Consider the following 15,619-nt stretch of genomic DNA (forward strand, 5'->3'; position numbering starts at 1 on the left):
CTCTCTCTCTCTGTGCCATCCCACTCCTCCAGAACCTGCTGCAGGTGGGCAGTGCCATCCTGGCGGGGGAGACACGTCCGCACTGGGAGCTGATCCAGCAGACGGAGGGTGGCACGGCGGCGTTGCTGCGCCAGTATGAGGAGTACACCAACACTCTGGCCCAGAACATGAGGAAGACCTACCTCAGCCCCTTCACCATCGTCCTGCCCAACATCGGTCAGCACCGCCCCGTGACCACACACCACAACCTCACGCTAGACTCAGACCAAGATGTAGAACACACCGCATATAGGCACCGACATCAGTGCCTTGACACTTTCTGTCACTTCTGCCCACACACACACCAATGCCGAATTTTTAGCTGACAAGCATTGGATAAACAATGGATTTTACTGAGCAGTGCCAACAGAAATAGAACTGAAACACAATCCACGTGGTGGTGTGTGGGGTTGTATTTAAAACAATGGAATCTAATGTAATCAGACATTGAAAGTGAAAGCAGAGTGCGCTTATGTTTGTGCCAATGTGCAGGGTCCTGCCAGACCATATCAGTAAAACGTCACCTTGATTGGGAACATCTGAATGCTAGGACATCAGTCCATCTTCAGTTCAACTTATCATAGACGTCTCTCAAAGAGTAGTTTAATTGTAACAGGATGAGGCATCCTGACTACATCCAGATCCCAGTAGTATCTGCTGAAGTGTGACGGGAAAAATCCAAAGATGCCACAAAAAATGTTTTGCCATGACTAAGCATTATGATAAAAGGCTGAAGGGCTTTTAGTCAGAATATTCGGGATTGGGGCACACAGTATGATGTTGGTCCTCATTCTGTGTCTGGTTACTGTTATAAATACTTACCTGATTTAATGTAATTTCCCCATTAGTCATATCCATTGACCGGCTGGACAAGATGAACTTTGCTGGTGCCAAGCTCCCACGTTATCAGTCCCTACGCGGCCCCCGACCTTTTGACCTCGAGACAGCGGTCACACTCCCTGACTCGGTCTTCGAGCCCGCTACAGAGGGCAAAGGTCAACGGCCGGCGGACCCCCTCCCAGAGGCCATCGGCATCAACCGGACATCGGCATCCAATCGTAGGCGGCGGCACCCGGATGAGCAAGAGGAGGACGCCATCGCCAGTGTTATCATCTTTCACAGCCTGGCAGGACTGCTGCCCGAAAGATATGACCCTGACAAGAGGAGTCTGAGGTGAGAAGAGAACGAGAGAGGGAGAGTGAAAGGAACGGAGAGAGAGAGAGAGAGGGAAGGAGAACGAGAAGGAAGAAGAAAGAGAGTGATTAATGTAACACCAGTCTTTAGATAAAGGCCAATCGCGGTCCGTCCTACACAATTTTCTTCTGCCTGATTTTGTGTGTGTGTGTGTGTGTGTGTGTGTGTGTGTGTTCATGTGTTCATCCACAGAGTTCCCAAGCGGCCCGTTATCAACACCCCGGTGGTGAGCATCACGGTGCATGACAATGAGGAGCTGTTGCAGCACGCCCTGAACAAGCCCATCACCGTGCAGTTCCGTCTAGTCACCACCGAGGAGCGCTCCAAGCCCATCTGCGTCTTCTGGAACCATTCTATAGTGTAAGCATTACACTCTCTCTCTCTCTCTCTCTCCATAACAAACACACACTCACTTTCTCTCGTTCTAACTGTCTCTCTCACACACACCATCACCACCACCATATGGAACAGTGAAATCAGAAGTCGATGTGCATTTACAATTCTTGACTTGTGTGCTAACTCAATGTTTTTCTGTGTGTGTGTGTGTGTGTGTGTGTGTGTGTGTGTGTGTGTGTGTGTGTGTGTGTGTGTGTGTGTGTGTGTGTGTGTGTGTGTGCGCGTGTGCGTGTGCGTGTGCGTGTGCGTGTGCGTGTGCGTGTGCGTGTGCGTGTGCGTGTGCGTGTGCGTGTGCGTGTGCGTGTGCGTGTGCGTGTGCGTGTGTGTGTGTTTGCATGCATGCATGTGTGTGTTTACAGAACTGGGTCACCCGGGGGCAGTGGTGCCTGGTCAGCTAAAGGCTGTGATGTGGTGTTCCGGAACAGCACCCACATCAGCTGCCAGTGCTACCACATGACCAGCTTCGCTGTGCTCATGGACATCTCCAGACGAGAGGTCAGCTCACACATACATGACACCCTCACAAGCCCACGTATGGGCCACGTATGACCGAACACGGGCATCAGTACGCAGAAGATACTACATGTACTAACCAAAAAACTCCACTCATGGACAGAGTGTTTTATGCAGTGTGTAGCCTACCCCATGTTACTCTCTTTCAGGGAGGCTGCACTGGGCACGTAACTGAAGCGTTCCATTCGCAGAGCATCTGCTGCAACAATTAGCATCCACTGTAGCCTAATCAATGGAACTGGCCCAGAAGTGATGGCGTACGCTCAAAAAAAGTAGACTAGTCTTCTAAAAACTATTTTTATGCTCCGCGAACGGAGCACTCCACTTGCGGACCCGGTGTAGCATAGGCCTATAATCGCTTACACTATATGAGCAAGCTGTTCAGTTTTAGGTCCACACATAGATTCTCACAAATTAGAGATATTATTCCAAACACTGTCGTTGACTCATTGAGCTTGTACACTGAGAGAGTGTAGTCTAGAGACACATATGTGCCCATTTGCATCCCAGCTGTGCGCACACACACACACACGCTTGGCCCATCCTCTCACAACACCCTCTGGTCCTCTTGTCTGCAGAACGGGGAGATCCTGCCGGTGCAGCTGGTGACGTGGAGCACGGTGGGCGTGACGCTGGGCTTCCTGCTGCTGACCATGCTCTTCCTGGCGTGCCTGCGGGCCATGCACAGCAACCGCACCAGCATCCTCAGCAACGCCGCTGCCGCCCTCTTCATTGCCGAGTTGACCTTCATGCTGGGCATCAACCAGGCCGACAACCCTGTAAGGACCAACCCCCTTCCATGCTGAGTTTCAGTACTTTATTCCCCCTTTCTCCACTAACCCAGCCTCAGCCACTAACTCTCATGGAACTTCCCATCTCATCTCATCTTCTCTTCTCTTCTCTTCTCTTCTCTTCTCTTCTCTTCTCTTCTCTTCTCTTCTCTTCTCTTCTCTTCTCTTCTCTTCTCTTCTCTTCTCTTCTCTTCTCTTCTCTTCTCTTCTCTTCTCTTCTCTTAGTCATCGGCCTCCTCTATTTGCCTCCTCTTAACTGTTTTATTTATGTATTTATGGTTGTTCTGTCTCCTTTTTCTCATTGCATTAAAGCTCTTTCTCCGTTACTTTTGTTGTTTGTCCCTTTTTAAGAAGGGAGATGATGAACATTTGAATAAAAAATTAAATGTCTCTCTTTTCTCTCCCCCGGCCTGTCCCCTCCCCTCCCCTCTCATCTTCCCTCTCTCTCTCTCTCTCTCTCTCTCTCTCTCTCTCTCTCTCTCTCTCTCTCTCTCTCTCTGCTCCCCTCTCCTCCCCTTCCTCTGTGCTGTAGTTCTTGTGCACGGTGATTGCCATCCTGTTGCACTTCTTCTACCTGTGTGCGTTCTCCTGGCTCTTCCTGGAGGGCCTGCACGTGTACCGCATGCTCACCGAGCTGCGTGACATCAACTACGGCCCCATGCGCTTCTACTACATGATTGGCTGGGGCGTGCCTGCATTCATCACAGGTACGTGCGAGGACATGTACACACGCATAGCCCCGTGCCCTTTGACACAATGACATGCACAAACACTTACCTCCTGCATCTTACCATATTATGACAAATGCACTGCCAGATACATCCACACTGTGTCTGTCGCAGTGCCTTGAGTGTGTTTCATTAAAAATCTGTTGTTGGATAACCAGAGTGTATGATGTGTGCTGTTTGGATGCTGATGTGACTGTGCTGTGCTGTGCTGTGCTGTGCAGGGCTGGCGGTGGGCCTGGACCCAGAAGGCTACGGGAATCCAGACTTCTGCTGGCTCAGCATCTACGACACGCTCATCTGGAGCTTTGCAGGGCCCATCGCCCTGGTGGTGTCTGTGAGTGGCATACTGCACACCACACAGAAACACTCTCAATTCCTGTCATCCTTCCCTGCCACACTCTCTCACACACACACACTCTCACACACACACACACACACACACACACACACACACACACACACACACACACACACACATGGTCGCTACATTGACGCTATTAGAGTCATATGCTGATTTATGGGACTTGAATGCACCCATAACCTGTGTATGTGTTTGCAGATGAACATCTTCCTGTACATCCTGGCATCCAAAGCCTCCTGCTCCATGCGTCACCACAGCTTTGAGAAGAAGGAACCGCCTGTGTGAGTGCCTCAATAAAAATCCAGTATACCCATGATAACAGACTGCCTCTCTTCATGGCTGTTTACTTAAAGTTCACTCTCGGGTGTGTGTCTCTGTGTGTGTGTGTGTGTGTGTGTGTGTGTGTGTGTGTGTGTGTGTGTGTGTGTTCAGTACGGGCTTGAGGACTGCGTGTGGCGTCCTCTTCCTAGTTACAGTGACCTGTCTGCTGGGCATCCTGTCGGTCAACAGTGATATGATCATCTTCCACTACCTGTTCGCCGGATTCAACTGTCTGCAGGTAAGGACTTGCTGCTCAGGTCCAGTGCAGCAGAATTCAGCATTTACATTTGAAGATTCAAATATGATATAAAAATCGGATGAAAAGAAATTGAATGTTGAATGATGAATGTGAGACCTCCACATTTCCATAATAGTCCACTGTAATGGAATTAAACTGATTGCATTGGATATTTTGCTGTGGGCTCTAGTAAATGTAGAGCAATTAATTAGTCACAGATGAAGTGCTCATTCGTCAGTCTTCTGCTCTTCCTCAGGGACCCTTCATCTTCTTCTTCCGCATCGTGTTCAATAAGGAGGCGAGGGACGCCATGAAGTACTGCTGCAGCCGCAAGAGGCCCGATCACATGATCAAGTCAAAGCCCTCCGTGAGTCACTGCACCCATACACTTGCACCTACTCCAAGTCAACCTGGTCAAAGTTCTGTAAAAAATAGAGGGCCATCTCTTAACCTTTCTCTCTTGCAGTCTTGCATTCTCTCTTTCTCCCCGTCTTTCTCTTCTGTCTCCCTATCCCTTTCTCTTTCTTTCTTTCTTTCTTTCTTTCTTTCTTTCTTTCGCCCTCTCCTTCTATCTCCTCCTCTCTCTAGCTGTTAACACTTTAAGCCAAATCTCGATGTATTCTCTCTCCTCATCTCTCCCTCCTCCTCCCTCCTCTCCAGTCGTACAACTGCAACACCAGCTACATGGACGGGCGTCTGTACCACCTGCCGTTTGGAGACTCCAGCGGCTCCCTCAACGGCACCCTGCAGAGCGGCAAGAGTCAGCAGAGCTACGTGCCTTTTGTCCTCAGGTAGCGCTGGACCTCCAATTAAGCATGGCCTAGTTTTTTTTTCCATGTTTTATTACATTTTTCTTATTTTAATTTTTGATATGTGGCCTTTTTGACTCAAAGAAGGGCTTGTTCTGTCTCTTTCACACTAAACAAACAGTCACAGAAAAGGTAACTGTGTGCAAGGTTTCTATACTTAAAAAAAGTGTTTTATTTTTTTCCTCCAGAGATGATGTTGGGATGGATAACAGCCAGGCCCACATTGCGCTGAACGACCATAACTCCCTCTTTCATGACGTCAAAGAACATGTAGATGGTAGGATTCCTAGACTAGCTCTCTTTCCGATAAACTGAATCGATAATGTGTAGCCTTGTGAATAGGTTGTAATGGCTTTAACCTTACTTTGTGTGTGTGTGTGTGTGTGTGTGTGTGTGTGTGTGATGCCTCAGATGAGGATTCGGACTCTGACAGTGACCTGTCTGAGCTGGAGGACGACCAGAGCGGCTCCTACGCCTCGACCCACTCCTCGGACAGCGAGGACGAGGATGGGCCGTACCCTGAGGAGGAATGCTGGGAAAGTCTGGCCACTGGCTCCGGCAAACGTCCACATGGTACACCAGCACTTCCGTTAACATACAACACACTCCACCTATTGGGGATATATATTATAGTATTTACTTTGTACATTTGAAGAAATTGATGTCACTCATGAACATTTCCTTATAATAATGTATTTTTTATATATATATATATATATATATATATATATTATATATAATAGCTTGTTATCCCGGAGTCCTGTACATCTAGTTCATGAGTGCGTATCGGTGTGATGTTAAAACATCCGTTAATAAACCCTATAAATACCCTCAGCTGCACCATAACAATCAGTGTAGAGAAGAATATAAGTTGAGTTCTGCTCCATTAACGGCTCCTACACACAGCTGCGTGCGTTGCTGGAGACGCATCCCATTCACTTTACATGAATGGGCTCATGTCATCCGTTGCCGAACTGAATTGTGGGTCCATTGCGTCGCGTTTCTCCCGTAGCTCGCGTTGAGAAGTTCAGCTGGTGCTGCACCGACAGACGGCACCGGCCAATCAAGCCAATCGACGGACGGCACCAACCAATCAAATTACGGTTATATTTCAAGTAATTTGCATAGCTACCGTCGGGAACACCCACTGGCATGCGTTGACTGAACGCAACTGTGTATAGGAGCCGTTACTCCTCCAAGTTCTGTCTGCATTTCTCGATGAGATGATAACGTTAGTAATTGTTGTGGCTAGGGGAGTATGCAGATGACGATGAAAGTGGGGCCGAGAAGTTGAGGGTGGAGACGCTGACCCATCCTGACGACCGATGCGGAGACAGAGCAGAGACTTATGGGAAGGAGAACATGCTTCTGCTCCTGCCCAGCATCCCCAACCCCAATGCCCACCCACAGAAAGGTAAGCCTGAATAAGAGGTGTCCATTACTGCATCCTGATGGGCAACGTTTGTTAAATGTGTGTTACTACCCACCTGAAGGTTTTGGAATGACCAGCTGTCAGAGCGGATGGATAGAACGGATGGAACCTGTAATATGTAGCAGTATATACTAATACAGGCCCTTACAACTTCTGTTTGTTGAACACACGTCTCAGGCATCCTGAAGAAGAAGCAGCTGTCTCCAATTGCTGAAAGGAACGGCATCAACCGCATCCACAACGAGCTGGCTGGCCCCACCTCCTCGCGAGGCTCCTCCTCCAGTGAGGGGAAAGGTAGTGGGGCGAAGGCCAGCGTGCCGGAGCAGCTGAACGGTGTGGCGCTGAGCATCAAGGCCAAGGGGACCATGGACGACGACTCGTCAGGATCAGAGTGAGTATAGTGCACAAGATGCCAGGCTCTTGAGTCCAGGCTGAGAAAGCAAAAGACCTCTTTGACTTATGTACATTACATCTGTTAGTACATGTTGTTGAGCACAAAGTATTACATATATTTCAGAGTAAAACGCAAATATATGTTTGTCTTTTACACTCAAAACCCTGATATTGGCTGTTAAAATAAGGTTGTGTGAAATGTAAAAACTGACATCAGCAGCAGCTAGATGTGTACATGTCATCATAATTCTAATATGCAGAGATAGCCATTACTCAAATGATAATAACAAACACCGTGAATGAAGACTCCTGGAAGTTCATGCAAAGGACAAACTGGCAGTCTTGGTCTAAAGAATGAATTATACATATTTGAATGGAGTTGTTGTCCTTACTCTTCTTCCTCTTCCTCTCTTTCTTTCACTTCTGCACAGGGCTTTGTCAGTGCACAGTCGCACAAAGTCTCCTTTTACTTAGCTAAGTAGGGACGCTTTTTTGTTATTGTGATATTTAAATGTTTGGACCGTGGCTGTTTGGTGTGTACATGTCTTGTTCTCCAACTGTTCTCTCCTCATGTCACCACCACATGTGTTATTAACTGTGTCTCTTGTCTGCCTTTGACATAGCGCTAACCTTTTAGCATTAGCCTCTTAACTAGAACCAGAGAATTTCTAATAGGAGCTAGAACCCACCATTTAGAACACCTTTACCACAAGTCCCTTTCAAGTTACAAATGGGCAAAGAGCAAAATTGCTGATTAGTGATATACATCATACATTGAACTTTTTAAATTTTTGGTGGTGAATTTGGATATTCATTCCATATTCAAATTCAGATCTTTCCAATAAAAGCTCACCACGAGTCAAGTGTGAGCTCCCAAACATAGCCCATACTAACAGTGTTCTTTTTCTCTCTCTTCTCTTTCCAATAATCATAGATTCTTATTTTTTAATTTTCTCCACTGAAGTTTGTGATCCTTGTGATTTGTAAATCAGGATCGCACTCTTCCTCTAAGCTGATCATTGGGGCACTTTTCATTTTCATGACTGCTGCCAGAACATCTCTCTCACATCCAGATTATCAAATCAACCAAAGCATCTCCCATTGTTTTGTCTCATCTGTTGTGTTGGGCCCCCAAATTGTTATCTCATTTCTGGTGTTGTCATCTCGGTCCATAACTCCACATTTGTTTTTCCTCCCATTTTGTGTTTCATCTTCCTCAACCCCCCCCCCCCCCCACCCTAACCCACCACACCCCCTCCATCCTCCTGCTCTCCACTTTGTCTTCCTCCATCCCTGTTCCACCCCACCACTCCCCTCTGTCCAACCAACAGCCACCGCAGTACATCCATGTGACCAGCCTGACGGAGGGGTGTGTCTTTGCAGGTCCTAGAGCCACACTCCCACATTCTGTTTCCTGCCTTCTGACCTTCACGACCACACGCCAGTGTATTCTTATTGGCCGGAAGAGGAGAAGAGTGACAGGAGGGCGGGTCTGAGGAGTCCTTCTGTTTCTCTGTGTCTTAAGCTGTATTTCATTTATAATGTTTTACATCCGAAAACTGCACCATCATCTCTCTCTCAGTAGAGTTCCTTTTTTTTGTGCCAAACCTCATGCGCGTCTGTCTGCCCCAGACCACGACAGGGCCGCACTGATCACACTGAGGCCATCTTTGGTTTCCTCATTATGTTTTTTTTTATTTTTGTTTACATACTTGAAGCAATGCACTTTTTTTGATCAGTTATGATGCTCAGTTCGATGCCATGCTCACCCATGAAAACAGGAATTCACCTCCAGTTGTCGTCTTTATCATTATTATTGTTGGTTTTTTTTTATGTCAAACAGAGGAAATGTGATTAAGTTCCTCTTTGGCTGGGTTGCTTGGTTCCGATTGAACACTGCTTTCGGGGAAGTTCCCCCGTCCAATCACAACCACTCACTACTCCTGGAAGGGCCAGTTGTACAGTTTCATTTTTATGTTTAAGTTTTTTAAGAAAATGCTTTGTGAAGGAAGATGCTAATCAAGAGTGCAGATGACCTCAGACATCTGCTTATTAAACAGATTGTGCTAGGAGTAACCCAGAGAGCATGACTGCTTCTGGATAGGACTACTGCTGATACCAGGAAGGTCAAACACTGAAGGCCTGTGCTGAGGTATAAAGACACATCTTACAGAATGTGTAGCGTGGGGACTAAAGACAGACATCCAGCTGCTACAGACAAATAGAGAGGTGTTGCCACCGCACAACATCATGGAAATGCTATAAACTGCTGAATCACTGTGGTTCTTCACAAGGCCGATCGTCATGATGACCCCTCCAGTTCTGGAATTCTCTCTTAAGACTGTGAACCTGCCGGCCTGCCTTGTCCACCACTAGGCCTTTTGTTTTATAACACCAGTGGGAGACTTTTCAAGAAATCTGATCAGAGGGAAAAAAACAAACATGTGTGACATGTGCTACAATGGACTTTTGATACATAAAAGAAAACTTTTGTAAAAAAAAGACAAAAATGCTGGGAGAGAATTTTATATGACCATTTGAAAACGCTCCTTATCTTTTGGTTTTGTTTTGAAAGCAATGTTTTGTCTGAGAGATTTGCCTTTCGCCGTTTTGTTTCTGTGATAACTTTGTATTTTATAGATTAGATATGATATGAAGGCCACAATACTGTTTTGTAAAATACTGGCAAATGTGTGATGTTTGTAGAGATGTTACTGTACAGACTTGTAAGGAGAGCATAAACTATTTACACTAATACTCCCCTCCCCCACTTCAAGGAGTACTCATTACAAATGTATTCGTGTTGATAGAAATAAACCACTGATTCCCTGATTCTTACCATATTACTTAAAGCCTACATGTCACATGACTCATATGATGGGATGGGATTTCAATCAATTCATCTGTTTTGTGAATTTTGAACAAAAAATGGAGTTAAACGTCTTTCATATTAAGTTATTTTTGTTTTTATGTTCTTTTTCCAGGTTCGTCATTACGAGAGTGTAGATAATTTATAGATATAAATGACTAGCTTTCAAATGTTGTGTTCCATATAATTTGACTTTTACTAAGCTCTGAAGTCTATGATTTACAGGCATGTATTCAGCCTACGAATGCACAAATGCATTGGTCTTTGTTTACTCTTTTGCAGTGCTCAATGATCAAACCCAAGGAAAAGCTCACACAGAAGTGAAAATGGCTATTAACGCCTGTCAGTCTTTGTAAATTATGTTGCTTCACTCTGTTTACTGAGAAAAGGTGACAAGGCTGGTTATTTTGAACATAGCTACAGATGTTTGATGTAATTTCTGTCTATAGTGCAGTCAAGGTACTACTGAATCGATCCTTTATCATGTTCACCAATGCTGATATTATAAGGGGGCTATAATATGTGGAAGCAATGTCTCTTAGTGGTCTAAACTGCCCTCTATATTTTTGGCTGAATTCACTCTACTCTTTCTGGAATTTTCCACATTCTGTGGCTTATATCTTCATGTGACAGGACAGATGCGTTCTGTCTCTTGATATTTTCCCAGCTATTGATGTCAAAGCTTTAGTGAAACAGGGTAGAAAAACATATGGGTTGTATTTTTCTATGTGAAACCGCTTTGTAATGGACCACACCAAACTTGGAGTAAATCAGACTGTGTTTTTAATGTTTCGTGTTGAGTTTTTTTTTGTGTGTGTGTAGAAGGGGGGGGGGGGCAAGCCGAGGCTCCTCTTCCTCTCCCTTGGCTGGCGGAAGCTTTCCTCTCCTCTTCTTTCCTGCTCTCAACAGCAGTCCACAGGCTGTGGGTATATCCCTTACCAATCCCTTCTCACTTGTGCCAGGGACAACAGATGTAAATTAGCCTTGTGGCTATAATCTGGCCCAATTACTGTACATATTGAGCATTGTCCCTGTCAAATAAACGTAAATAAATATTCCTTAATTATCTGTAATTACAGACAGATTGTTCTCCCACACCCATGCACCCCTTTAGCCTGTCCTTACACAACATACCTGACTGGACTGTATAGCCCACTCAAATGTTTTCAGCTGAACAAAACGGTAGAGGTGCTGAGCTGAGGAGGCCACTAGGTGGAGCTATAAAGCAGGAAAACAGGAGACCTTCCACTTGTTTTGCTGTCTTGCTCTCATTTTCGGATTAGGTATTTGTGGGCTTTGTTGTGGCTGTGGAGGGCTACGGGCCTCTTAAGTGAGCCAGCCTCCATTTGCTGATGAACTTGGCATCCAAAATGGGACCGTTTACAATCAAAATAACCGACTGTAGCTAATTCAGACATACATACATACTATACTATACAAGACGCATGCACACAGTATTCAGTATCTAAACAGGTTCATATGTGCCAGACAATGATGAGTACATGACAAGGTTGGTTACTAATTGTGTTTAACCAAAAATGTATGTTGTTTTCTGTGTTCCTCCAATAAATAGGTATGAGACTGGAGGAGAAACGGCAAACACTAGCCTGGGAAAAATCACTCAAAAAACCCATTGACAGGCTCTGGGGCTGCCACCACCTGCAGGGCAACATGACAGATCATTTCTCTGCAGTGCCATTGTCATCAAAAAGCCAGATCCAAACATCAGATCTCAATATTTAACCGAGAACAGCTTAATATGACCTGTAGAACTACTAAATTCACTTGACACAAACCAAGTGAAGTTCATAACTTTTACAAATGATTTGGACAAGGCATCATCACATACTTTACGGACTGTCCTTTCAGAATCTCCACAACAATTAATTGTATTCCATGTTTTATTTGCACTTATAATAATAAAACAATAATGCTTTTAAAAATGTTTTCAAAAAAGGAGATATAGTGTTTTGGAACCAAACTCTTCAATTATAACACAGACTCTATTTTCACATCATGGATTTGAGATATTTTGGCAGTCAACATTACCATTTTGTAAGCAGGGAACACTTCACAATCAGTAATTTCAGAAAATCATTTTATTAAAAAACAGTCGTCATCTCAGGATAGCAGTAATATTCCAATTACCAGCTTTAAATACAGACTAAAATCACTTCTTTCTTTTTTTTAGCATAATACTGGATATGGACTACTTTTAAAATGTTCATGTCTAGTAGCAATCCTATGACAAAGCAGCAATTAGCATGCTTGCTAAGAAAGAAGCATAGTGTGTGCTAGAACATACATAAATACACAAACGCCACAAACAAGGTCAAGACACATATGTGCACACTTTACATGTATTTTGTTTTCAATAAGATCATCATAAATAGTGTACATTAGACCCTTGTCAAGGGAATGGGGGAAAAAACACCTATGAGTTATACAAAACATACCTGTTTTCTTGGTCACTACAGTATATCCATTTGGTAGGGACTCAAACGGATATCTTTTTTTTGGAGTGTGTGTGTTCGTGTGCGTGCTCATGAGGGAGTTAGTGTGTATGTTGGTTTTTGTTTTCAGAGTGTGCCTCTGGAACCGTATACACTCCACCTATACATCCTCTCTCTCTGCGTGTCAAGTGTTTTGTTGCTGGAGTAGTCAGTTAGAGTCTTCCAGGCTGCTGCTCTTGCGCTCGGGGCTGAGGTTGCACATGCGCACCATGATGCTGTGCAGGCTGGGCTGCACGATGCCCAACAGGGGGCGCTGTAAGGCGTCGCCGTTCCAGCACGCCTCCATCAGCTGCCAGCACTCCTCGTCAAAGGTGGCCAGGCGCTCAGGACGAGAGCCTTCAGAGAAACCAGGGGGAGACAGTGAGTGAGTCATAGTTGTGACTGAGACACACACAGCAAGCAGAAGAGAGTGAGACATCTATACGCACATATATATACACACACACACACACACACACACACACACACACACACACACACACACACACACACACACACACACACACACACACACACACACACACACACACACACACACACACACACACACACACACACACACACACACAGCAAGCAAAAGAGAGTGAGACATCTATACGCACCAGTGTTGCGCGGTCTGCCCGAAATTAAGCGGTCGCCCGCGGGTTATGAGTCATAAACAAAATATTTTAATGATATTCGGGTCATTTGCAGGCGGGTCAGTTAAAATCAATTTAATATATATTTTCTACAAATAACCCTACTTAAAATATCACGAGAAGGCTAGCATCAATACAGTAAAGGATCAATACAGTAAAGTCAACAGTAGCAACAAGCAAGACGCGAGTTAAAATAATAAAGACACCCCTTCAGGAAAAGCGATATAGGCTATGGGAAATATTGGGAAAAGTTGTTAAAGAAGAGGACAGTAGTACAAGTTATGGTCTAGGCCTACTTCTTGTGAAGCCATTTAAAAGTATGACAGCCAAAACGGGCAGCCTGCAGGAATAAATGTTATGGCACAGACTACACAGCCATATCTACCGGTATGTATAGGTTCGCGCATGCATAAAAGTTACCTTAGTTCGTTGTGTTTGTGACTTTAAACAGTGGACGTAGTAAAGCTTTGTGCTTCATTCAGCATTATAAACCAGTTCTTACGCTAACGTTTTGACCAGCAATGTATCTTGCCTACCTTGCCTCACCATTTCTGTTTTCGAAAGAAAGATGTATGTCCATGGCCTTCAAATCTTATCCTGTTCTAATCCTTGGTGGTTGCGTGCGTGCTTGCGCTCTTATTCTCATTCTCTCTCCTGCGCAAACATTATGTCCTGCATGCCTACCGCGTGTAGTTCTACTGCATAAAGTTTCGCAAATAAATTCGTTTGTTTTACAGAAATGGCCTACTGTAACACTGCATGCAGGCTATAACCAAAAGCACACATTTTGTAAATAAGCGGGTCGGATCGCGGGTCGGGTATAATTTTGTCCTAATTAATATTCGCGGTCCGAGTTGCTGTCGGGTTGATTAAAATATCGGGCGACCGCGGGCCGCTTGTGACCAAACCCGCGCAACACTGATACGCACATATACACACACACACACACACACACACACACACACAGCAAGCAAAAGAGAGTGAGACATCTACACACACACACACACACACACAAGAAGAGGTAACAGTGTGAATGAGGCAGACTTCTATATACACAGACAGAGTCACTCACTGTAATCAGTGAGACAGATATCTGCACTCAACCTCACAGACAGACAAACAGTCAGAATCAGAGATAGACACACGTGTCACACACCCATACAGGGAAAAGGCAGCTGTGTGAGGAAGACAGACACATCTCCACTCTGTGACTGACAGTGAGTCATGCCAAATCAGACAGACAGGAGGAAGGGGTGGCAACATCAGTGAGATGACACACACATATTCCCAAGAGGAGAGTGAATCATTCACCACCATCAAAGAGACACACAGACACACTTTCAGACAGACACATAAGTAGACAGACAGCCAGCCACATAAGTAGACAGACAGACTGGTTCAGGACATGAGCTGGAGAGACGGTGTCTATCAGTAGACAGAGAGATAAGAACACTACAGTACTCAGCACAGCCAAGACATGCGCCTTGACTGTATGTGCAGATATACACGTCCACACTGAGATGTAAGTACACACACACACACACGTTGGAGATGGGGAGGGGTCACCTCTCTTGACGTTGTTCCACAGCTGGTCCTTGCTGGAACACTTCTCGAAAGCCTCGGGCAGCTTCACAGAGCCAGAGCACAGATACCAGAACAGTATCCCAAAGGCGTACACGTCCACAGAGTTATCATACTTTCCTACAGCACACACACACACACACACACACACACACACACACACAGATATTTACTCAGCAATCAGACAAAAATCTCTACTTACACATAGATTTAATGTTAAATATTAACTACAGTGGGTGCACAAAGATTTGTAGTGAGTCACGTAACTGCAAACACTGAATGGAGCATCAAAAATATAAACTACATGTTTTTGCTTTACCTAATATAACTGCTTAAACCAGGCTATTCATAGAGCAGATACACATCTTTGAATTATAACGTCAACATATCAAATCGTAGCAGAAATGAAATTGAACAACAGTGAAAACTTGAAACACCAATCAGAGTTGCTGTGTGTGATCATAAAAGCAGGTTGTCACTTTCCGATGAAAGGTCATGTTTAACCCTTATTATTTTTCTCTGTTCTAAAGAGGTGAGCTTCGACACTCCAGATACACTGAATGGAGTAACAAGCAATGGCTCACGAGAGGATAACCAGAGATGGTGGTTTGGCTGAAGGGGGCATTACAGGAGCAATGTGTGTGCTCTGTCGTCTGTAAATGAAAGCTCCAGGACACTAGAACACTGCTGCAGTACATCAAATAATTTACATGTATGCATGCATGACACTGCATACATTCTATGTGTGTGCATGTATATATAATATTACACACAGCATGCCTAATCCAAGGGCCAATCCGAGT

General features: G+C 45.0%; 2 protein-coding genes across 3 annotated transcripts in view; one reads left to right on the forward strand and one right to left on the reverse strand.

The window, feature by feature from the left end:
- The window catches only part of celsr2 (cadherin, EGF LAG seven-pass G-type receptor 2), a 67,188-nt gene extending 56,317 nt beyond the window's left edge, over positions 1-10,871 (forward strand). Inside the window, exons 19-34 of the mRNA XM_076269205.1 lie at positions 33-216; positions 888-1,212; positions 1,426-1,593; positions 1,989-2,124; positions 2,721-2,921; positions 3,466-3,640; positions 3,883-3,995; positions 4,221-4,303; positions 4,455-4,581; positions 4,838-4,948; positions 5,242-5,372; positions 5,579-5,667; positions 5,802-5,963; positions 6,643-6,804; positions 7,000-7,213; positions 8,547-10,871. Coding sequence (XP_076125320.1) covers positions 33-216; positions 888-1,212; positions 1,426-1,593; positions 1,989-2,124; positions 2,721-2,921; positions 3,466-3,640; positions 3,883-3,995; positions 4,221-4,303; positions 4,455-4,581; positions 4,838-4,948; positions 5,242-5,372; positions 5,579-5,667; positions 5,802-5,963; positions 6,643-6,804; positions 7,000-7,213; positions 8,547-8,568 — 2,403 coding nt within the window. The 3' untranslated portion in view covers positions 8,569-10,871. The remainder of the gene's footprint in view (positions 1-32; positions 217-887; positions 1,213-1,425; positions 1,594-1,988; positions 2,125-2,720; positions 2,922-3,465; positions 3,641-3,882; positions 3,996-4,220; positions 4,304-4,454; positions 4,582-4,837; positions 4,949-5,241; positions 5,373-5,578; positions 5,668-5,801; positions 5,964-6,642; positions 6,805-6,999; positions 7,214-8,546) is intronic.
- Positions 10,872-12,165: 1,294 nt separating this feature from the next.
- The window catches only part of dstyk (dual serine/threonine and tyrosine protein kinase), a 29,190-nt gene continuing 25,736 nt past the window's right edge, over positions 12,166-15,619 (reverse strand). For both annotated transcript variants that reach the window (XM_076269348.1, XM_076269349.1), the window contains exons 13-14: positions 14,802-14,936; positions 12,166-12,933 (exon numbers count right to left, since the gene is read on the reverse strand). In XM_076269348.1, coding sequence (XP_076125463.1) covers positions 12,746-12,933; positions 14,802-14,936 — 323 coding nt within the window. In that variant the 3' untranslated portion in view covers positions 12,166-12,745. The remainder of the gene's footprint in view (positions 12,934-14,801; positions 14,937-15,619) is intronic.

This window comes from Alosa pseudoharengus, unplaced genomic scaffold (genome assembly GCF_046254945.1).
Source record: "Alosa pseudoharengus isolate Yale_2024_CS ecotype anadromous, Long Island Sound unplaced genomic scaffold, YU_APseudo_1.1 YU_APseudo_1.1_scf_5, whole genome shotgun sequence".
Lineage (NCBI taxonomy): Eukaryota > Metazoa > Chordata > Actinopteri > Clupeiformes > Clupeidae > Alosa > Alosa pseudoharengus.